At 41.4% G+C, this 24,597-nt stretch overlaps 1 protein-coding gene across 3 annotated transcripts; it reads right to left on the bottom strand.

The window, feature by feature from the left end:
- Positions 1-544: 544 nt before the first annotated feature.
- mettl21e (methyltransferase like 21e) lies at positions 545-15,742 on the bottom strand. 3 transcript variants are annotated; one of them, XM_072264366.1, is made up of 5 exons: positions 15,666-15,742; positions 8,751-8,803; positions 6,945-7,102; positions 5,115-5,226; positions 545-1,160 (listed from the first exon to the last, which is right to left on the bottom strand). In XM_072264366.1, exons 2-5 carry the CDS (start codon positions 8,782-8,784, stop codon positions 748-750), a joined length of 717 nt encoding a protein of 238 aa, XP_072120467.1. In that variant the 5' UTR covers positions 8,785-8,803; positions 15,666-15,742; the 3' UTR covers positions 545-747. The 3 variants fall into 3 exon arrangements, with proteins under 3 accessions (XP_072120467.1, XP_072120468.1, XP_072120469.1); XM_072264367.1 differs by lacking the exon at positions 15,666-15,742 and adding an exon at positions 14,496-14,570; XM_072264368.1 differs by lacking the exon at positions 8,751-8,803 and having other exon boundaries at positions 15,666-15,682.
- Positions 15,743-24,597: the final 8,855 nt, after the last annotated feature.

The following is a 24,597-nucleotide window of genomic DNA, read 5'->3' as shown; positions in this document are numbered from 1 at the left end:
GCTGGTCTTCCACACAACCTTGCCCTGGAAACCTTCCAAGGTGCAAATCCATGGTCTCATGAGACTAACGGATGCCTATATATATATTTTTTTACCAATTGATTATCCTATTTAAATATTGATCTCTAGAAAAATTAATTAGGTGTTAACATGCTACAGGAAGACTATTTGCAATTAAAAATTGCAAAAAAATAGTAACGTTTTATTCAGAATTATTTTTCTTCATGTTTGTAAAAGATTATTTTCATAAACAATAGAGACATGAAATTAAGAAAATGTCTAAAAGGAAATATAGAGTGCAGAGTGGTTAATTTCAGAGGAAATGTTGAGAGTGGTTGACATTTACTTTTTGTATAAACTGGAACAAAGTGCATCAGCTTTACAGGACAGCTGTTTGCCTGCTTGAGGAGTGAATGTTAGTCCAATGCAATATAATAAATACAGACACTTTGCGATTGTGAGCCATTCAAGAGACATATCAGGAGGCATGCTCTGACCCCAAATTAATCTGTAAATGTCAAAAAACTTATCTACAGACAGATTTTAAATATTAGGCCTGTCGATACATTTTCTCACAGCTACACTTACCCTAGAAGGCTTCTTAGCTGGAAACGCTTGGCAACACTAACTGTACAAACTTTGCTGGAAGCAAATCACGTATCATTTTGTAAGTTTGATTTCAGGGAGTTAAATTTAACCGTACACTGTAAGGATAATTATTGCTTTGGAGGTACGAGCAGTTAGATCTCATGTTTCTATTCCAATCCCTGTTTTTTTTCGTGTTGCTTTATACAGTTTTATCTGTAAACTTGGGAGATCATATATAATTACTGTGTCAAATATATGTTGAAATCTTTGCACAAAGGTGTTGTCCTTATCAAGCCTAAATTTCATTGTCCATAAAATTGTGGTGTCATCCTGACATAAATGATCAAAAGTCATTAAAAGTTCATTCAAGTATGGGTGACTGTATACAACATCAGCTGCCAATAAATAATCATAATGACATGTACTTCTGGGGAAGCCTTTCTCCAAATCTATTCCCCATTTCAGTTCTCTGACCTGCGGCAGATATTTGCTTCTTGATTTTGTATTTTGAGATATATTGTATTGTAAGTTGCCCAGTAAATGAGGCAGATCTGTTGCAGTCACATTGGAGCCTGGAAAAATCAGGAATGGACATTTAGCAGGCATGCAAATAGCAAGATCGATAATAAAGAGAAAGGATCTATTGAGTGCAATTCATAAAGTTTGTTATTATCATTATGCATGGAGGCACATTGCTAATATTGAAATTCATCCTGTTTGCTGAGATAGTACATTTGGAATGGAGCTATTTAGCCATCAGCATACTCAAAGCAATCCTCAGTCACATAGATCTTCTTGGAAAATTGCACACCCTCTCTATGCTGTAAGCTCTAATGATAACAAACAAAATAGTGGAAGTAAATTTGTGAATTCCTGGTGTGCACTAATGTTACTGAAGCTACCCATTGCATATTTGTTAAGTTTCCTCCATTTACTTAATCAATATCATTAAATGTTTCTATATATAAGGGGTATTTTTTTAATAAAGGATTTATGAATCAAAACATTAATGCTACTACGTGCTGTACAACAACTAAATGCAATGAAGCTGGATTTACACTGTATAGTAATATTGTAGGGCAATGTAATTGGTGGAAACGTACATAATTCACAACCACTGACATTGAACTGGGGTTTCACTTTAAGGGGCTGGTCTGACGAGATGATGTGATTACATAAAGTACTCCGTTTGGAGTATAATAATTAAATTGTTATGGTTTTGCTTAAACATAAAACACCTGATACAATTTTATTTATGAAAATCTATAATATCACAGCAGTTGTTAAAGACATCTCAACACAATGGTAATGCAGGAGTTTTTTGTTTGAAATAACTTCTTTTTGTTCCCTTCTGTAAAAACAACACACAGAACAATTATTTGAGATGCTCTGCTCTATGTTCTTAACAAACTCTGTCAGGCTGGAGGTGCGTTGTTGAAAATTCCTTTCTCATTTGTATTAATCAAAAAGATGAAAAGATCAGCTTTGTTTGTCACATGTACTTCAAAATATACAGTGAATTGTGTTGTCTGTGTCAACATTCAATACAGTCTGAGATGTGCTGGAGTAGCCTGCAAGTATCGCCGTGCTTCCAATGCCGACATCGCATGCCCACAACTTATTAACCCTGACTCGTTAGTCTTTGGAACGTGGAAGGAAAGCAGAGGACTCAGGGGAAAACCATGTGGTCATGAGGAGAACGTACAAACTCCTTACAAACAGCAGCAGTAATTGAATCCTGATCTTACAGCTGGCACTGTACAGCATTGTGCTAACCGCTACTCTACCGTGCCACCCTCCCAAACTGTCTTTTGTTTAGTTATGGCTTGTCACTTCCTTTGCATACTCTCTAGAAGTGCCAAGTCCCTTTGTGCCTCTGATTGTTGACATTTCTCTCTGTTTAGAACATTCATTCCTTCTACTGAAATGCATGACCACACACTTCCCTACACTATATTCCATCTGCTACTTCTTTGCCCATTCTCCCATTTCTTCTGCAGACTCCCTGCTTCTTCAAAACTACTTGCCCTTCTTTGTATCATCTACAAACTTGGCACAAAGCCATCAATTCTGTGATCCTAATCATTTATATATAATATGAAAAGAAGCAGTACCAATACTGACCCCTGCAAAACACCACTAGTCACCAGTAGCCAACCAGAATAGGCCCCCTTTATTCCTACTCTTTGTTTCTTGCCAGTGAGTCAATCATCTATTGATGCTAACATCTTTCCTGCAATGCCATGGGCTCATATCTTCAGCCTCATGTGCGACATCTTGACAAAGGCCTTCTGAAAATCCAAGTAGACTACATCCACTGACTCTCCCTTGTCTATGTTGCCTGCCACAGTATTTCCTCAAAGAATTCCAACAGTTTTGTCAGGCAAGATTCCCCCAAGAAAACCTTGCTGACTTTGGACGATTTTACCATGTGCCTCAAAGTACCCTGAAACCTCAACTTCATTAATGGACTCCAACATTTTCCCAACTACTGAAGTGAGGCTAATAGACACAGGGCGGCCCGGTAGCATAGTAGTTCGTACAACATTTTACAGTACAGATGACCCAGACTCAATTCCCGCCATTGCCTGTAAGGAGTTTGAACGTTCTTCCATTGACCACGTGGGTTTCCTCCGGGTGCTCTGGTTGCCTCCCACAGTCCGAAGACGTAACGGTTGGTAGGGTAATTGGGCATTTTAAATTGGCCCATGATTAGGCTAAGATTAAAGTCAGGGGATTGCTGGGCAACATTGCTTGAAGAGCTGGAAGGGCCTATTCCATGCTGTATCTCGATAAATAATCGATAAATATAATCTCTTCTGCCTCCTTCCCTTCTTAAAGAGTAGAATGCCATTTGCAATTTCCCATTCCTCGGGAACCATTCTAGAATCAAGTGATTTTTGAAAGATCATTACTAATGTCTCCACAATCTCTTCAGTTGCCTCTTTCAGAACCCTGGGGTGTAATCCATCTGGTCCAGGTGACGTATCCACCTTCAGACCTTTCAGCTTCCCAAGCACCTTCTCCTTAGTAATAGCAACTACACTCACTTCTACTCCCTGACTCTTTCAAATTTCTGGCTTACTGCTAGTGTCTTCCACAGTGAAGTCTGGCACAAAATACTTATTAAATTCATCAGCAATATCGTTCTCCCCCATTACTACCTTTCCAGTGTCATTTTCCAGCAGTCCAATATCCTCTCTTACCTTTCTTTTACCCTTTATACTGTGTATCTGAAAAAAACCTTCCAAACTCTAACTGCACTACACAATTATCTATCTTATTCCATATACTTCATGCATTCAAATATAATAACTTCAGTCCTCTATTCATCACCCTTTTCCATTTTGTCCCTATGTCCAACTCATCCTACTCACTGCAATCTTGCCCTGTCATCTGATTGTCCTTCCTCACAGTCTCAGTACACAATGCATCTACTTGTACACCACCTGTCCCATCCTCAGCCCTGTTACTCCAGTTCCTTTGCCTCTGACAAGTTAGTTTAAACCCTCTCCACAGCTCCAGAAAACCTGCCCACAAGGAAATTTGTCTCTCTAGGGTTCAGGTGCTGAGAGAATGGCTATGGGGAAACCCTACACTGAATACTTACTCCCTTTACTTCTGGTAGTCAGCTGTCTACTATCTGAAGTTTGCACTCTGTGGCGACCACCTCACTAAAATTCTTGTCTATGAGGTTTTCAGACTCCCAGATAACCCTGAGTACATCCAGCTCCAGCTCCAGCTCCAGCTCCAGTCCCTTAACCTTGTCACTTAAGCTGGGTGCTCTTAGATACCCAAAATCCTATATCTTACAGGAGGAGACTTAACTGCCATCCTGCCTGCATTTCTCAAGCTTAAAGTCTAGCCTGCCCCTGTTCTCTCATTGTCTGCCAACTCCAACACTGTCCACTCCACAATGGCTGCTCTGCTTACACCTCACTTCTTTTTGTTGGCCCCCTGTCGAGTGCTTAAGAGAGCACTATGATTGCAACCTGCTAAGAAGTTCCGAAAGGCCTTGAGCTCTTTTTAAACCTTGCACCGTCTCACTAACAAGCATCTTCTCACAATGATTGCAGCCCACCGATTTTCCATCTTAAGAATTGTACTTTGTAGGATTAAGAAGCCTCCAAATATCCACTATGTTATACAATTGCATGAGATTATTAAGTGTTACACTATTGTTAAGTGAACAAACTTGGGGACGTTGTCTATCTAGGAGGGAGTTTAAGATGCAATCAAAGTCTCCAGAGGGGACATCTTTGAAAGGATATGGGGCCCCGTATTGGACTTTCTCACAGGGTGAGGACTGAGGTTTCTTGGTGCGGTGCACCTCTGCTGTGTATGTTTACTTTTGCCTTTATATTTTTCTCCCTTTTGCTGCTCAATATTTAATTTGTTTTGTTATGGTTGTGTTTTTTGTGGATGTGCTGTATTTTTTTTTGTTTTTTTTGTTTGCTTGTAATAAATAAATAAGTAAAACTTAATTTAAAAAAAGAACTGTATTTTGAAAAGTTGCCTTTACTTACCAAGTATAGAAGCAACAATTGACACCAGTCCCGTTCCTGATCCTATTTCAATTACATTTTTATCAAGTATCTCTTGTTGGCAGTGTTCCAGGTAATAGCACAATACCATGGCCTGTGTGATTAATCAAACAAAGCATGTTAGTTTCTACATTGCAGTTCAGAATCAGAATCAGAATCAGGTTTAATATCACTGACATGTGATGTGAAATTTGTTGTCTTTGCAGCAGCAGTACAATGCAATACATAATAATAGAGATGAAAAGTCAAACTGTTTAGTCCTTCCCAAAGATGCTGCTAGACCTGCTGAGTTGCTCCAGCATTTGTATGTGTATCAGAGATGACCCCCTTCTTCAAAGAATGCGGTTTCCCTTCCTCCACCATTGATGGTACCGTCACCCGCATCTCCTCCATTTCTCGAACATCCACATTCACCCCCATCTTCCTGTCACCTTAACAGTGATAGAGTTCCTCTTGTCCTTACCTACCACCCCATGAGCTTCCACATCCAACACATCATTCTCTATAACCTCTGCCATCTCCAAAGGGAATAAACACATCTTTACCTCCCTCCCTCTCTCTGCTTTCTGCAGCGACCAGTCCCTCTATGATTCCCTTGTCTATCCACCCCTCCCCACTAATTTCCTCCTGGCACTTAAGTGGCCAAAATGGTACATCTGCCCATCCACCTCCTCCCTCACCTCCCTTCAGGGCCCCAAACAGTCCTTCCAGGTGAGGCACTACTTCACGTGCGGATCTGCTGGGGTCGTCCATTGTGCCCAGTTCCCCCGATGCTGCCCCCTCTACATTGTTGAGACATTTCGTAAATTGGGGAACCATTTTGTCAAGCAGCTCCGCTCCAACTGCCAAAAGCAGAACCTCCCGGTGGCCAAACATTTTAAATCGGATTTCCATTCCCGTTCGGACATGTCAGTCCATGACCTCCTCTTGTAGCACGCTCAGGATGGAAGAGCCATATATTCTGTTTGGGTAGCTTCCAACCTGATGGCATGAATAATGATTTCTCCCCCTCCCCTCTTCTTCTATCCCCCACTCTGGTCTCTTACCTCATCTCACCTGCCTGTCACCTTGCCCTGCGTCCCCTCCTCCTTCCCTTTCTCCTCAAATTCACTCTCCTTTCCGACCGGATTCCTTCCTCTTGAGCATTCCCCTCCCCTGCCCCCCCCCCGCCGCACCTGGCTTCACCTGTCACCTTCCTGCAATCATCCTTCCATTCCCACCCCATTCAACCTTTATTTTAGCATCTTCCCCCTTCCTTCCAGCCCCAAAGAAGGATCTCGGCCCATAATGCCGACTGTTTGTTCATTTCCATGGATGCTGCCTGACCTGCTGAGTTCCTCCAGCAGTTTCTCTGCGTTGATTTGTATGTGGTACTCTTTTTCCTGAGGGTAGGAATGTCAAATACAAAAGGGAATGGGCTTAAGGTGAGCGGGGAGAGTTTAAATCAGAAGTTTACTTCACACAGACAGCGTTAGGTGCCTGGAACTCACTGAAAGGGAAGTGGTAGAAATAGATATGATAACAACATTAATCCATCATTTAGACAGGCACATGAACAGGGAGGGATGTAGACCATGTGCAAGCAGATGGGATTAGATTGGAATGGCATCCGCTGATTTACTGCCCAAATGGTCTGTTCCTGTGCTAAGTTGTTTGTTCTATGTTTTCTGTTGTGTCTAATGGTCTTCTGTTCACTGCTTTATCAGATGCATAAAATTAATTAAAAGAGCAAGCATTTTTGTATATCTGGCCACCAGCAATTGGCAAATAATTCAGAGTGATATTGGTATTAAAACTCATAAATATGCCTACCGAAGGCCACACATATGCACCATAACAGTCAGTGGTCTCTGTAATTTTGATTTCACATCCAGCAAATTGAAAGCTCTCCCAGGACATGCCTTTGAAAAGACTTGGCATGAATCGCCTTTTCATGATTTCTGATGATATATCTTTGTCTTTAGGTGTTTCTAAAAATAAAGAAAGATATTAAACTTCACGCAGTAACACTCGAACAGCCATCATCTGAATTGTAAGGGCATTAGGGGATTTTGAACCATGAAATGCCTACTATAATTTTATTTTGTTTAATTTTGTTTATTTTATGTTGTCACATTTGCTTCCTGCTATCATTCTCCTGCTTTCCATACAATATCAAGACAAACAATGCAGAAAATAAGATGGCATCCAGAACTGAATAGGAAAGTAACATTTAAATAACAATGCACAAACTAAACTATTAGTGATATAAGATATATATTCAATCATCCAAAGTCATCAATTTTTCTTATTTTATCATCTCCAATGACTGTCTTTGAAGGATAGTGGATTCCAGTTAATTAGGCCAACGGTTAATCAGGGCAGCCACTAGTTTGGGACCACTTTCAAAGAACAGAAACTAATCATGAAAATAGCCAGATTCACTTTGTTAATTTGGGACACCATGCCGCTTAATTAGGAGAGGAAAAGACTGTTGTCGAATAGCTTTTAACTAGTGTCAGTCACATGCGCTTGTGTCGCTGTTAGACAGTACATCGTGCTTAGAGCGAAGTTTTTAAATAGCGTCCGTTGTGTGCATTTGTGTTCAAAAAGCAGTGATTTTTTTGTCACTTATAGTTGGCAACAAATAAGCAGCAAGGCAATTCAGAACTGTTTTGCACACTGCAGTTTCAAGCATTCAGACTTTGAATTGCCAGATACAGCTGGGAGTGAAAAACGAAATGATTTCGCTACTTCAACAAGTTCAGAACTATGAAGAATTTGAAGATGTCAACAATCATTCTGAATGTTATTTTTTGTCCCCACTGGACACTCAGCTCTCACCTGTGGCTCAAAGTATTTGTTTGCATGTGATAGTGGCCACACCTCGGTACATACTCCGACAGGTGGGCAAACTCAGGTGAGGATAGCTAGCGAGTCTCATATCCTGGTGAGATAGGGACATGCCTGTCCTAACTTGTGAAGTCAGTTCCAGCAGTCTGGGGGAATGAGATCTACAACAAAATCCAACAGCAAGGAAGGCGGTTCTGTGTAGAGCGAAAGGCATGATGAGGCAGAGAAGAAGTCATGGTCATCCACCGCAACCAAGAAAGACCCTGTCTGTGACAACTACTTGTACCTCTAGACCTTGACTTTGAGGTTGAGGGAGAAGAACTACCCCAGTGTAATGGCTTTTCCACTTTAAAAACTCTTCTGCATAGGTTTTTTTGCCATTGTAGGATATGATGGACAACATAGGTGGTGTTCTAATATGTTCTGCATTTCTTTTAAATACATGTATTTTTCAATTTTTTTTAACAATTTCCATGAAATTTTGGCTATTTGGTGCAGCCACTTAATTGGACCTAAATGTACTGGTCCCAATTAACTGGAATCCACTGTATTCCTTCTTCCTGAAAAGTACCTTGAGTTTACATATAGAAAAAAGAATAGTTTCATAGTATAAAATTAGTAATGAATCAACATTCCAGACACAAAACTGTCATGAATGAGTGGATTACCCACTGCAATTATTACCCAGGCTATTCCATAATGACATTTTCAGTCAAGAGAACATACGCACGAGAGATCTTGACTAATTACTTTTCACTTTAAACCAACACCTATTGATAATCATACCTTCCTTAATGCTTGCATATTCTGATTTGCTCATTGCAGTGAGTTCCAATTCTCTATGAAAGAAGTGGAAAGTTTAACATCTAATTGAAATTGTCATATAATATTAAATACATAGATGGGTGAGCACGTACATTTCTCAGCACAGGTAGAATTTTTGAAAAGATACATTTTCAAAATGTCACTTTCTGTTAAGAAATGTATAGATTCAGCAGAAAGAACATTGTTGTGTGAAGGGTACATGTTGATATTAATTCCAGTTACTTGTTGCAAGGAATGCCAATTCCATGAATTGTGAACTCCCAGTTATTATTGGACAATTTGCATGGTATTCCAACGAAGGATTCTAGTATTTCACTTTGCTGTGAGGCTACTGCATTACTTCCCTCTTAAGTTCACTGCAGAAATTTAAGTTCAGTGGTTAAGTGATGTGATATTTGTTGAACTAACAGGGCAAGCCATGAGTTGTTAACCTTCTGTCAAACCTGGCCTACCACTGAGGCCTCATTTCCCCATCCAGAGCATGCAATTGCTCCAGCTACAAGCCATCTGAATTCCGATCTGTCTGTTTTCAACCTCCTCCACTGCAAGGGTGAGGTCAAAAGCAAATTATAGGAACAGCACCTTATATTGCACATGGGTAGTCTATAAAACCATGGCATGAATATTTAATTCTCCATTTTCAGATCACATGCTTCCCCTTTCTCTCTCCTTTAGATCCATCTTGGTCCTCCTGTGCCTCATGTAACCTAATCTCTTTCTTCCCAGCAACCTCCAACCCCACTCCATCTTCCCATCACCCAGAGACTCCTCGCGCTCAGTTTCCTCTGCCCACCGAACCTCCTTTGTTGATTCTATGCTTCACCTTCCCTCATCGGATTCCATCAAGCTACAGCCCTTTGTCGCCTGCACCTATCACTTCTCAGCCTCTGTTGCTATTTCCGTCACTCCCCCTCCCACCTGACACCATCTCCCAATCACCACTCCTTGCACTGATTCACTTATTGCCTGCCAGCTTGTACACTAAGCACCCCTCCACCTCCTAACACTGGCTACCTCCCTCCTTTCTTTCAGTCCAGATGAAGGGCCTTGACCCAAAATGTCAACTGGCCAATTGCTCAAGCTGAGTTCCTCCACCAGTTTGTCCTTTCTCCACATTCCAGTATCTGCAGTAGCTTGTGTTTCCAAGTTATCTTTTGTAACCTTTTGAATAAGAAGCTTGTTTTACACAATAAAGTTACCAATGACCTTTCAAAGGCGGTGAGGTCTTGCTGGTGAATGAATCTGACAGCAGGCAGATTGAGCAGGATAAAATCCATGATAGCCCATGCTCACAGATATACCTTTGTGGTATTGATAGTTATTTTTGGTGCTTGGCAGAGATGAGACATGACTGGTGAGGTTGAAGCGTGGTTGGAGGAGAAAGGATGGGCCTCCACCACCGTCACCAGCAGCCCATTCCATGCACTCACCACTCTGCGTAAAAAAAATTACCCCTGATATCTCCTCTGTACCTACCTCCAAGCACCTTAAAACCATCCCCTCTCATGTTAGCCACTTCAGCCCTGGGAAAAAAACCTCTGGCTATCCACACGATCAACGCCTCTCAACATCTTATACACCTCTATCAGGTCACCTCTCATCTTCTGTCGCTCCAAGGAGAAGAGGCCAAGTTCACTCAAACTAATCTCGTAAGGCATGCTCCCCAGTCCAGGCAACATCCTTGTAAATCTCCTCTGCATCTTTTCTATGGTTTCCACATCCTTCCTGTAGTAAGGTGACCAGAACTGAGCACAGTACTCCAAGTGGGGTCTGACCAGGGTCCTATACAGCTGTGACATTACCTCTCGGCTCCTAAACTCAATCCCATGGTTGATGAAGGCCAATGCACTGTATGCTTTCTTAACCACAGAGTCAACCTGCACAGCAGCTTTGAGTGTCCTATGGACTCAGACCCCAAGATCCCTCTGATCCTCCACACTGCCAAAAGTCTTGCCATTAATACTATATTCTGCCATCATATTTGACCTACCAAAATGAACCACCTGACGAATTGACCAAAGGGGAATTATTTGACTTTCATGGAATAGGCTAAATGAAATGCAACTCAGCAGCTACATGGCGGCACTGAGTAAAAATTACCAAAACCAGTTCAGCTGTTGGACTCGAACGTTACTTAATATAAAGTCAGGTTTGCTACTACCAAAATGTGTGATCTACAGAAGATATTGCCTGGAGACTCAAGAGACCATATATGATAGAACTTGGAGCATTAAAACAAACTGTTGGAAGAACTCTGTGGATTCGGCAGCATCTGTGGGGGTGGGGGGTGGGGGGGAGGGGAAGGAATCATTGATAATTTGGGCCAACACCCTGCGTTAGGAGCGATAATGGAGGGGAAATAGCTGGTATAAAGAGGAGAGGGGAGGAGTGAGACTTAGTAAGTCCAAGATGGGAAAGGAAGGTGGGTGGAAGGTTGAAACAGATAAAGGAAAAAAAAGAGTCAGACTGGAGGAGTCCGTAGCTCCCTGAAAAAGGTTGTACAATTTGGAAGGGAGGTAAGGAAGTGTATGGTAATTTTGCCTTCCTTGGTCAAGACATTGAGTTCAAAACCCAGAAAGTTACGTTGCAGCTTTGTAAAGCTCTAGTTAGGCTGTATATGGAGCATTGCATTCAGTTCTAGTTAACTGATTATAGGAAGGATGTTGAGGCTTTGCAGAGGGTGCAGAAGAAATTTAAAAGGATGCTTGCTACCTGGATTAGAGAGCATGTGCTATGAGGAGAGCTTGGACAAACTTGGGTTGTTTTCTCTGGAGTGTCAGAGCCAGAGAGGAGATCACATAGAGGTTTATTAGGTTATAAGATGCTTAGAGCCTGTAGTCAAGGTCAAAATAGAGGGCAGGCATTTAAGGTGAGGGGGTAAATTCAAACGAGACGTGCAGGCAAATTTTATTTACACATACTTGACAGTGCATTCCAGGCTCCTATCAGGGGTAGTGATGGAGGAGGCTGGGTGCAGGGTGGAGATATGTCTCTACCAATGGATGTGTAAAGTGCTCCTTCCCTCTACTTGTCTGCAGGTCACTCTTGGGCAAGGTGTAGCACAGCCTCCCCACCTCTGATCAGGGTCATGTCAAACCACGGGAGTAAGTGGTGGATGGTCATATGAGCAGCTGGTGTATATTACAAGTCCTGGCTATATAACAACTGATGCCAGGCAGACAATCTCGGAAGAATATTGATAATGTCTGGGGTCACCCATCTTGTAAAGACACTGCGCAGATGAAGGCATTGACAGACAACTTCTGTTAGAAAAAAATTGCCGAGAACAATCATGGTCAAAGACCATGATTGTGTTCAAGAAACTTAGAAAGGCACATACATCCAAGATTCACTTTCAATTTCAGAACATTTTCAAGGACTGTTCAGTTCATGAGCTCAATATTTATTGCTTATTTATTTGTTATTATTATATCTTCTTTTTTGTATTTGCACAGTTGTCTTTTGCCCACTGGTTGAATGTCCATGTTGGTGCGGTCATTCTTTGATTCTGTTATGGTTATTATTCTCTTGATATATTGAGTATGCCCACAAGAAAATGAATCTCAGGGCTGTATTTGGCAACAAATATGTTCTTCGATAATAAATTTACTTTGAACTTTAAATGTGCAGGAATGGACATTGTCTAGGCAGAAGAGATTGGGCATTTGGTTACTAATTCAATTAGTTCTGCACAACATTGTGAGCTGAAGGGCCTGTGCCTAAACTGTTCCACAGGATGCTGTATGTTCAAGGTTGCCCTCTGTTTCTCCAGTTCGCTCTTGAATGCCACAGGGGAACCTGTCGCTGCAGGTAAATGCATTTAGGTTCCAACTGGGGTTAGACTGGGTTAAAAACTGCTCTAAATTCATGTTACGCTTATTTCTCCATCAGATTTATTGACCTCTGGTCCTTGACCCTACCACAGTGGGAATAATTTCCCACTAATCCCTTAACCCCCTGTTAGTTTATATTATATACAGTATCTATATCAAAGCTCCGCACGCACTTCTTTTCTCCATTGCGGCCTTTCTGAGCTATTTTTGTTACTGTAATGTCTTATCCCAGGCACCATTCTCAAAACTTTTCTGGACTCCTTCTTCACACCCAGAATTCAACACAGTATTACATTTGAGGCTGGACCAGGACTTTACACAGATTCCGAATGAATTCCTTACTTTTACACTCAGTACCTCTGTTGACAAAAATGTGTATGCCTAGTAACTACTTTCGCAATTTGTCCAGACACTTTCAAAGTTCAAGTTCATTTATTATCAAAAAACATATGTGTCACCATATACCATCCTGATATTCACTTTCTTGTGGGCATTCACGGTAAATAGAAAGAAACACAACAGAATCAATGGAAAACCAATGTGCAAAGTGTAACATGTCAAATACAAATATATAAAACAAAATAGTAATAGGTAAATATTGAGAATGTGAGATGAAGAGTCCTTGGAAGTGAGTCTATAGGTTGTGGGAACATTTCAGTGTCAGGGGTAAGTGAACCGCTCTGGAACAAAAGCCTGGTGGTGGTGGAGCAATCACTGTTCCTGAACCTGATAGTGTGCGTCCTGAGGTTCCCATATCACCTTCCTGATGACAACAGCAAGAAGAGAGCATGGCCTGGATGGAGGGGGTCCTTGATGATGTTGATGGTGACTTCCAGTTCAAGTTCAGGGTTATTGTCATTAATCATACACACGTATAGTATACAGCTAAGCAAAACATTGGCTCTCCGGGGACAAGGAGCAAACCAAAGTAAAATCACACTTTTGCAGTTAAGCTTGTCATATGACACCTTGAAGGTTCAAAGGCTCATTTATTATCAACGTATACAACTCAGAAGATCTTCTTCTCCAGATAGTCATGAAACCAAGAAAGAAAAGAATGGAAGCACAGTCATCAACCTGGCAAATTCCTCCTCTCTGTACAAAAACAATGAATAAAAATGGAACAGGCACATCAACCCCCAAAACCCCCTCCCCACACAAAAACAATGAATAAAAATGGAACAGGCACATCAACCCCCAAACCCCCTCCCCACACAAAAACAATGAATAAAAATAGAACAGGCACATCAACCCCCAAAACCCCCTCCCCACACAAAAACAATGAATAAAAATGGAAACAGGAACATCAACCCCAAATCCCCCTCCCCACACAAAAACAATGAATAAAAATAGAACAGGTACATCAACCCCAAATCCCCCTCCCCACACAAAAACAATGAATAAAAATGGAACAGGCACATCAACCCCAAATCCCCCTCCCCACACAAAAACAATGAATAAAAATGGAACAGGCACATCAACCCCAAATCCCCCTCCCCACACAAAAACAATGAATAAAAATGGAACAGGCATATCAACCCCAAATCCCCCTCCCCACACAAAAACAATGAATAAAAATGGAACAGGCACATCAACCCCAAATCCCCCTCCCCACACACAAGAAAAATGAGAACTATCAGGTGAACAACACAGAATATTTAAAAAAACTATAAGACTGAAAAAAAAACATTCATAGTCCAAATCCACATCCGAAACGCAGAAAACCTGGGTAACATTCTCCAGTCTTGTAGTTTTTTATATTCTGTGTTTTTCGCCCAATCTTTCTCATTTTTTCATGTGCAGGGGAACGGGATTTGGTGGCATTTATCAAACATCTTCTGCAAATTCATGCATAATACATTGACTGCATTACCCTCATGAGCTCTATGTTATTTTATCAATAAGTTCCATCAAAATGGTGAGGCACCATTTGTGCCAAGTAATTGTGTGCTGGCTGCCTTCTTTACTCCATTTTTCTCCAGATGATGGGAAATCCTGTCCAGTATCACAGTTCCCATCACTGCAGTTAAATTGCCTTGCTTATAGTTGCTGGGCCTGTCCTTATTCTCCTTGTTGAACATGAAAGTAACATCTATCACTCTCCAGTCCTCGGCACTATCCCATAGGCAAAGAACATTGAAAGACCATGTCAATGACTCTGTGATTTCCTCCTGTACCTCCCCCAGAATACTCGGATGCATTTCATGTAGTGCTGGTAACATACCTACTTTAAGTTCAGCCAACTTCTCTAATACCTTCATTTTTTCAATGTTTAGTGTATCCAGTGTCACAACTATCTCTGCTTTCACGATTACTTTAGAAATCCCTTCTTTCCTTCTTGAAGAGAGATCCAAAGTTCTTATTTAGCACCTTAAAACTACCCTTAGCTGCCATGTGAAAATGTTGATTTGTGTTCCTAATGGGCTCCATTCCACCATGTACTAATATTTCTATTCCCATTTATGCTGGTATTTAATCACCTAACTGATTCAAGTCAATATAATGACAGTCTATGTAATCAAAATTATATCATTGATTTAATTCTATCATGTGGTGGTAATGGTTAATGGGTCAAATTTTGATATATTTTATATGCTTCAAAATCTGCATGCACCATAAGTTCAAATCTTAATTTCACTTGAGTGTGTGAATCTCCCAAATGACTCGTCCTCCTACCTTGTCAAGTGGCTCCTGCCCTCCCTGTGGCAGAGCCTGAGGAGCTGAATTCATTTATTACCTCAGAGCTCACAGAACTAGAGTCACCAAGGGACTGCCAGAAAACTATGTTGAGCAACTGGCTCTCTGAGTATTTATTTAGCAAACTTTAATTATGTTTCTGTCAGCGATTTAAGATATTGAAACCGCAACTTGCAATATTTTTTTTATTTCTCCTATAAATATAGCCTACCAGTGATTAAATGTTTAGCAGTTACTTATTTCTCTAGAAAGTTTAACATACAACCCTCAGTCTATGTACAGCACTGAAATGCACATTCTGTGTTAACCCCATACTTTTAGTGTTCTACACATGTTATTAACATACCTAAAGCATGAGCTCTTCTTGTGTAGCACAAGGATCTTTCCAGTGTCTTCCTCTGAACTTTAAGATACTAGAAGATTCAAAGTTTGCTTCAAAGGTGCAATATTTGCCAACAACTCCAGGGGGCTGAAAACAAACTGCAGCAGCTGTAAACTGACAAGGTCACTCAATCCAAAGTTATGAAATATCCACACTAAAAATGGCAGTGGAAGCGTTTAGAAATGATCAGGTTTCACCTGGGATAACCACAGTTAAACAAGAACTCAAATCAATTCATCGGATTATTCAGTCAGATTTTCAGTTGTTATTCCTTAAATTGTAAAAACTTTATCATAATACACTGCAAGGTTTTGAAATATCCAGTCTGATTTGAGTAATCGGCAATGAAAATAAATCATTTGATGCAGGAGACAGTATAAAGTATGTGGGACAATTTTACAGGGTACATGATCAGGGACCTGAAACTTTATGTACATAAATCTTTGAAGGTGGCAGGACAAGTGGAAAAGTCTGTTTAAAATGTGCATGATATCACTGGCTTTTTTTAGGGATTACGGAGTACAAAAACAAAGGAGTTATGTTAAACCTTTATAAATCACTTATTAAGCTACAGCAGGAGTATAATGTTCAGACCTGGCAGAATGTCATGGTCTTGCAGAGGATGCAGTAAAGATGGTACCACGTTGAAAAGAGTTTTCAATTCAATGTCTAGGGGAGGTGAAAGGTTTCTTTTAGAGAAGACACAGATTTGAAGTGTTTCAAAGGAGGATACGAAGAAATTTAGTTTGTTCTCAAAGAACTTTTTCCCCTCTCCCATTAAGTTGTTAAGCTGAATGGCTTCCATGTTGTGTCATTCTGGGATCCCAAAATGTAGCAAGAATCCTGCTGCACTTTTACAAATAGAAATGTCACATAAATCAGTTTAATTACCATAGAGTTTGTCAGTTCAACTGGCCAGTGTGCTATTTTCAGCTGGTAACTCAATGAAATTCTTGAAATCCTTGAAATCCTTAAGTATCCAGACACTTTATTTTCCAATACTCCTCTCAGTACTAAATTGAAATTCACATCTACTGATTCATACCTGCTGGGTTAATTTCACAAAAACATAAGAAATAGGAGCAGGAGTAGGCCATTTGGCCCATCGAGCCTGCTCAGCTATTCAATAAGATCATGGCTGATTTGACCATCATTTCTAATTGACTCTGTTGGCTAACTAAAAAAAGGGAAAATACTGGAAAGGGAAACATCAGAATCTGACCTTATTTGTAATTCTGTGTGGGTGGAAGGGTTGGAATTTGAGTAAAAATCCATGTGGGATGAGTTTGCATCCAAAACATTTGCGAAGGAAATAGATGTGGCTGTCAAAATGTGTTTTGTTCAACACCTTATTGAAAGCCAAAAGGGAAAGAGAAACCACTGAGGTTGAACAAGGCAAAGGGAATAGAGGAGGCATTTGTGAGTTGTTCGGGCCGGGTGGCTAATGTGAGCAGGTTTTATCTCAATTCAAACAAACGGCGGTGACTGAGAGTCACGCTGTAGCTTTAGTGGGCTCTTACATTGGTACCAGCACAGTTTCCTCTAACCAACCAATTTTCATCAGTGCAGAATGAGGCACTGAGCATTGAGAGAAACTATCTTCACATCATGTACAGTACATATAGGCAGCCTGGCTATATATATGTGCCTAAGTCTTGTGCACAGGACTGTGTGCTCAGCATTCAGCTTAATAGAAATTTATTGGATGGGAGCCACTCAAGTCAAGAGCCTCTCTGCTTGTCAGCTTCTCCTCCTAGGGAATGAGACAGAAGTGTGTGCAGCATAACACTTTGGTCTAGTGATCACAATTCCAGTAGTTTGAAGGTAACTATGGAGAAGGATAGGACTGTTCCTCAATTTGAGATTCTAAATTGAGGAAAAGCCAATTTGATGGTATCTGAAGGGATGGCAGGTGTGGATTTGGATAGGTTGTTTTCTGGCAGGGGATGTTTGGTAAGTGGGAAGCATTCATTAGTGAAATACTAAGGATACAGAATTTGCATGTTCCTGGTAGAATAAAAGATAAGGCTAAAGGTTTAGGCGACCTTGAGTTCGAGGTATATTAAGGCTTTGGTTAAGAAGGCGGCAGATATCAGATGTAGGTAGTTAGGATCAAATGAGGCACCAGAGGAGTATAAGAAATGCAAGAGAACACTTAGAGAGAAATCAGGAGGACTAGAAGAGTACATGAAGCTGATCAGGCATACAGAGTGAAAGAGACTGCCAAGGGCTTCTATAGCTATATTTAGAGCAAAAGAATAGCAAGAGGCAAAATTAATCCTCTTGAAGATCAGTGTGGCCATCTGTGTATGGAGCTAAAAGAGATAGGATAGATCTTAAATGTATATTCTACATCTATAGTTACTCGGGAGACAGCCATTGTCTATAGAACTGAGGCACAAGATTGGCGAGGTCATGAACAACATCTGGATTTTAGATGAGGTGGTGCTTGCTGTCTGTAGGTAAATTGGGGTGGATAAACCCCCAGGGCCTGACAAAGTGTTCTCTCAGAACTTGTGGGAGGCTAGTGCAGGTATTGTAGGGGCTCTGGCAGCTATATGTAAAATGGTCTTATCCACAGGGAAAATACTAGAAAGTACTACACAGAGAAAGGACTAGAGGATAGCAAATGTTTTGTTGTTCAAGGAAGGCTAGCGAGGGCAAGAATAGTAGGATCAGGCAGATGAATGCGTGGCTGAGAGACCGGTGTAGGGGACAGGGCTTCGGATTCTTGGATCATTGGGATCTCTTCTGGGGGAAGTATGACCTGTTTGAAAAGGACGGGTTACACCTGAACCCGAAGGGGACCAATATCCTGGCGGGAAGGTTTAATAGAACTATTAGGGAGGGTTTAAAGTAATTTGGCAGGGGGATGGGAACTGGAATGATAGAGCGGAGGAGGAGGAAAACAGAAATAAATCTCAGATAGTGAGCAGTAAAGATGTCAGGAAGGACAGGCAGGGGATGAGGCAAATTTGCAGCCATTGGGATGATTTGCAGTGCAATAAAGTTGCAGCAAAAAGTACCAAATACTGGTTTAAGGTGTTATACTTAAATGCACGCAGCCTAAGGAATAAGGTGGATGATCTTGTTGTACAGCTACAGATTGGCAGGTATGATATTGTGGCCATCACTGAGACCTGGCTAAAGGATGCATGTCTTTGGAAGCTGAATGTCCAAGGCTACACGGTGCATCGGAAGGATAGGAAGGTAGGCAGAGGGGGAGGTGTGGCTTTATTGGTAAGAAATGATATTAAATCATTAGAAAGAGGTGATATAGGATCGGAAGGTGCAGAATTGTTATGGGTTGAGCTAAGAAATCGTGGGGGTAAAAGGACCCTGATGGCAGTTATTTATAGGCCACCAAACAGCTGCCATGATGTGGACTACAAATTACAATAGGAAATAGGAAAGGCTTGTCAGAAGGGCAGTGTTATGATAATTGTGGGGGATTTTAAAATGCGAGTGGATTGGGAAAATCAGGTCGGCACTGGATCTCAAGAGAGAGAATTTGTAGAATGTCTACAAGATGGCTTTTTAGAACAGCTTGTTGTTGAGCCCACTAGGGGATCGGCTGTACTGGATTGGGTATTGTGTATGAACTGGAGGTGATTAGAGAGATTGAGGTGAAGGAACCCTTAGGAGGCTATGATCATAACATGATCGAATTCACTATGAAATTTGAAAATAAGAAGCCGAAATCTGATGTGTCGGTATTTCAGTGCAGTGAAGGAAATTACAGTGGCATGAGAGAGGAACTGGCCAAAGTTGACCGGAAAGGGACTCTGGCGGGAAGGACAGCAGAGCAGCAGTGGCTGGAGTTTATGCGAGAAGTGAAGAAGGTACAAGACAGATATAATCCAAAAAAGAAGATATTTTTGAATGGAAAAAGGATGCAACCGTGGCTGACAAGAGAAGTCAAAGTCAAAGTTAAAGCAAAGGAGAGGGCATACAAGGAAGCAAAAATTAGTGGGAAGACAGAGGATTGGGAAGTTGTTAAAAGCTTGCAAAAGGAAACTAAGAAGGTCATTAAGAGGGAAAAGATGAACTATGAAATGAAGCTAGCAAATAATATCAAAGAGGATACTAAAAGCTTTTTCAAGTATATAAAGAGTAAAAGACAGGTGAGAGTAGATATAGGACCAATAGAAAATGATGCTGGAGAAATTGTAATGGGAAATAAGGAGATGGTGGAGGAAATGAACGAGTATTTTGCATCAGTCTTCACTGAGAAAGACATCAGCAGTATACCAGACACTCAAGGGTGGCAGGGAAGAGAAGTGTGCGCAGTCACAATTACGACAGAGAAAGTACTCAGGAAACTGAATAGTCTAAGGGTAGATAAACCTCCCGGACCAGATGGAATGCACCCTCGTGTTCTGAAGGAAGTAGCTGTGGAGATTGCGGAAGCATTAACAATGATCTTTCAAAAGTCAGTAGATTCTGGCATGGTTCCGGAGGACTGGAAGATTGCAAATGTCACTCCACTATTGAAGAAGGGGGCAAGGAAGCAAAAAGGAAATTATAGACCTGTTAGCTTGACATCGGTGGTTGGGAAGTTGTTGGAGTCGATTGTCAAGGATGAGGTTATGGAGTACCTGGAGGCATATGACAAGATAGGCAGAACTCAGCATGGTTGCCTGACAAACCTATTGCAATTTTTTGAGGAAATTACAAGTAGGTTAGACAAGGGAGATGCAGGGGATGGTGTGTATTTGGATTTTCAGAAGGCCTTTGACAAGGTGCCGCACATGAGGCTGTTAAACAAGATAAGAGCCCATGGAATTACGGGAAAGTTATGTATGTGGATAGGGCATTGGCTGATAGGCAGGAAACAGAGAGTGGGAATAAAGGGATCCCATTCTGGTTGGCTGCCAGTTACCAGTGGTGTTCCACAGGGGTCCATGTTGGGGCCGCTTCTTTTTACTTTGTACATCAACGATTTGGATTATGGAATAGATGGCTTTGTAGCTAAGTTTGCTGATGATACAAAGATAGGTGGAGGGGCCGGTAGTGCTGAGGAAACAGAGAGTCTGCAGAGAGACTTGGACAGATTAGGAAAATGGACAAAGAAGTGGCAAATGAAATACAATGTTGGAAAGTGTATGGTTATGCACTTTGGCAGAAGAAATAAATGGGCAGACTATTATTTAAATGGGGAGAAAAGTCAAAGTTCTGAGATGCAATGAGACTTGGGAGTCCTCGTGCAGGCTACCCTTAAGGATAACCTCCAAGTAGAGTCAGTGGTGAAGAAGGCGAATGCAATGTTGGCATTCATTTCTAGAGGAATAGAGTATAGGAGCAGGGATGTGATGTTGAGGCTCTATAAGGCACTGGTGAGACCTCACTTGGAGTACTGCGTTCAGTTTTGGGCTCCTTATTTAAGAAAGGATGTGCTGACATTGGAGAGGGTTCAGAGAAGATTCACTAGAATGATTCCAAGAATGAGAGGGTTAACATATGAGGGACGTTTGACTGCTCTTGGACTGTACTCCTTGGAGTTTAGAAGAATGAGGGGGGACCTCATGGAAACATTTTGAATGTTGAATGGCATGGACAGAGTGGATGTGGCAAAATTGTTTCCCATGGTGGTGGCATGACTTAAGGATTGAAGGGTGCCCATTCAGAACAGAGATGCAAAGAAATTTTTTCAGCTGGAGGGTGGTGAATTTATGGAATTTGTTGCCACAGGCAGCAGTGGAGGCCAAGTCATTGGGCGTATTTAAGGCAGAGATTGATAGGTATCTGAGTAGCCAGGGCATCAAAGGTTATGGTGAGAAGGCGGCGGAGTGGGACTAAATTGGAGAATGGATCAGCTCATGATAGAATGGTGGAGCAGACTTGATGGGCCAAATGGCCGACTTCTGCTCCTTTGCCTTATTGTCTTATGGCTCTAAGAACAAGCCAGGACAATGACATCTGTAGTATGTAAAATATTGAAACTTATTTTATAAGATGCATAAGTAATTCGATAGACAGGATCTGATTAGAGATAGATTACAAGGAAGAATGATTACAGAAAGGAGGTAGACATTGTCAAAAGCCTTTCTAAAGACCATGTAGAAATGGTAGACCATGCAGACAAAGTCCCACTTAGGATGCTGGTTTGGATTGGCAGCAACATCTCCTCCATGATCTCCATCAGCACAAGTGCACAACAAGGCTGTGTGCTTACCCCTACTTTACTCACTTTACTCACGACTGCATGCTAGGCACAGCTCCAATGCCATATTCGAGTTTGCTGACAACACCACTATTTTAGGCTGAATCAAAGGTAGTGATGAATGAGCATATAGGAGGGAGATTGAAAATCTGACTGAGTTGTGCCACAACAACCTCTTACCCAATGTCAGCAAGACCAAGGAACTGATTACTCACTTCAGGAGGAGGAAACCAGAGGTCCATGAGCCAGTCCTTATCTGAGGATCAGAGGTGGAGAAGGTCAGCTGCTTTAAATTCAATGGTGTTATAATCTCAGAGGACCTGTCCTGGGCCCAGCACATAGGTACAATTATGAGGAAAACAGAATAGCATCACCTAAAATATTGGCAAACTTCTATAGATGTGTGGTAGAGAATATATTGACTGGATGCATCATACCCTGGTATGGAAGCACCAATGCCCTTGAACAGAAAATCCAACAAATCACAGTGGATATGGCCCAGTCCATCACAGGTAATGCCCACAACACCAATGAGCACATTTACACGAAGTGCTGTCGCAGGAAAGCAGCATCCATCATCAGCGACCCCCACCACACAGATCATGCTTGCTTCTCACTGCTGTTATCAGTAACGTGGTACAAGAGACTCAGGACTTGTACCTCTAGGTTCAAGAATAGTCAGTATGTCTCAACAATCGGGTTCTTGAACCAAAGAGGATAACTTCACTTGCCCCATCGCTAAAATGTTTCCACAACCTATAGACTCATTTTCAAGGACTCTTCATCTCATGTTCTTGCTATTCATTGATCATAAGACCATTAGATATAGGAGCAGATTTAGGCCATATGACCCATCGAAACTGCTTTGCCATTTCATCATGGCTGATCCAATTTTCCTCTCAGCCACAATCTCCTGCCTTCACCCTGTATCCCTTTATCCCATCAGGAACCTATCAACCTCTGCCTTAAATATACATAAAGAATTGGCCTCTGCAGCTACCTGTGGCTAAGAATTCCACAGATTCACCACTCTCTGGCAAAAGAAATTCCTCTTCATCTCCATTCTAAAAGGATTTACCTCTATTCTGAGGCTGTGTCCATTGGTCTTAGACTCTCCCACCATAGGAAACAGCCTCTCCACATCCACTCTATCAAGGCTTTCACCATTCGATAGGTTTCAATTAGGTCATCCCTCAGTCTTTTGAATTCCAGTGAATATAGGCCCAGAGTCATCAAATGTTCTTCTTATGACAAGCCATTCAATCCTGGAATCAGTTTTGTGAATCTCCTTTGAACCTACTCCAGTTTCAGCACATTCTTTCTAAGATAAGGGACTCACAAAACTCCAAATGAGGCCTCACTAGGGCTTTATAAAGTCTCAACATTACATCCTAGCACTTATATTTAGTCCTCTTGAAATGAATGCTAACATAGCATCTGCCTTCCTCACCACAGACTCAACCTGCAAATTAACCTTTAGGGAATCCTACACAAGGACTCCCAAGTCCCTTTGTGCCTCAGATTTGTGTATTTTCTCTCCATTAGAAAATAATCTACCCTTTCATTTCTTCTACCAAAGTGCAGGACCATACACTTCCTGTCACTGTATTCCATTTGCCATTTCATTCTCCTAATCTGTCTAAGTCCTTCTGTAGTCTCTCTACTTCCTCAAAACTACCTGCTCCTCCACCTATCTTGATAATGTCTGCAAACTTTGCAACAAAGCCATCAATTCCATCACCTAAATCATTGACATATAACCTAAAGAGAATCTGTCCCAACACAGACCCCTGTGGAACTGTGTTGGGACAGTTATATCCATGACAGTTATCCATGATTCTAGCATGGATTCATGGGCAGCCAACCAGAAAAGGCTCCATTTATTCTCACTCTTTGCCTCCTGCCAATCAGCCACTGCTTTATCCATGCTAGAATCTTTACTGTAATACCATGGGCTCGTAGCTTGTTAAGCAGCCTCATGTGTGGCACCTTGTCAAAGGTCTTCTGAAAATCCAAGTGCACATCAGTCGATTCTCCTTTATCTATCTTGTTTGTTATTTCTTCAAAGATTTCAACAGGTTTGTCAGGCAAGATTTTCCCCTGAGGAAACCATGCTGACCATGGCCTACTTTGTCATGTGCCTCTGAGCATCCTTAATAATCAACTCCAACATCTTTCCAACCACTGAGGTCACATTAACTGGTCTATTGTTTCCTTTCTTCTGCTTCTCTTCCTTCTTGATGAGTGGAGTGCATTTGCAATTCTCCAGTCTTCTGGAACCATTTCAGAGTCTAGTGATTCTTGAAAGATCATTACTAATGCCTCCATGATCTCTTCATCAGTCACTTCTATCAGAACCCTGGGATGTACACCAACTGGTCCAGGTGACTTATCTACCTTCAGACATTTCAGTTTCCCTAAAACCTTCTCTCTAGTTATGGTAACTTCACACACTTCATGACCCCTCACCTGGAACTTCCACCATACTGCTAGTGCCTTCCACAGCCAAGACTGACGCAAATTACTTATTTGGTTTGTCCACCATTTCGTTGTTCCCCCATTACAACCACTCGAGCATCGATTTCCAGTGGTCCCATATCCACTCTCGCCTCTCTTTTACACTTCATGTATCTGAAGAAACTTTTGGTGTCCTCTTTAATATTATTGGTTAGCTTACTTTTGTATTTCATCTTTACCTTCTTAATGACCTTTTTAGCTGCCTTCTGTTTACAA

This window comes from Mobula birostris, chromosome 7, assembly GCF_030028105.1.
Source record: "Mobula birostris isolate sMobBir1 chromosome 7, sMobBir1.hap1, whole genome shotgun sequence".
NCBI classification, from domain to species: Eukaryota; Metazoa; Chordata; class Chondrichthyes; order Myliobatiformes; family Myliobatidae; genus Mobula; species Mobula birostris.
The sequence above is the reverse complement of the archived record's forward strand: the minus strand, read 5'-3'. Positions and strand labels throughout refer to the sequence as shown.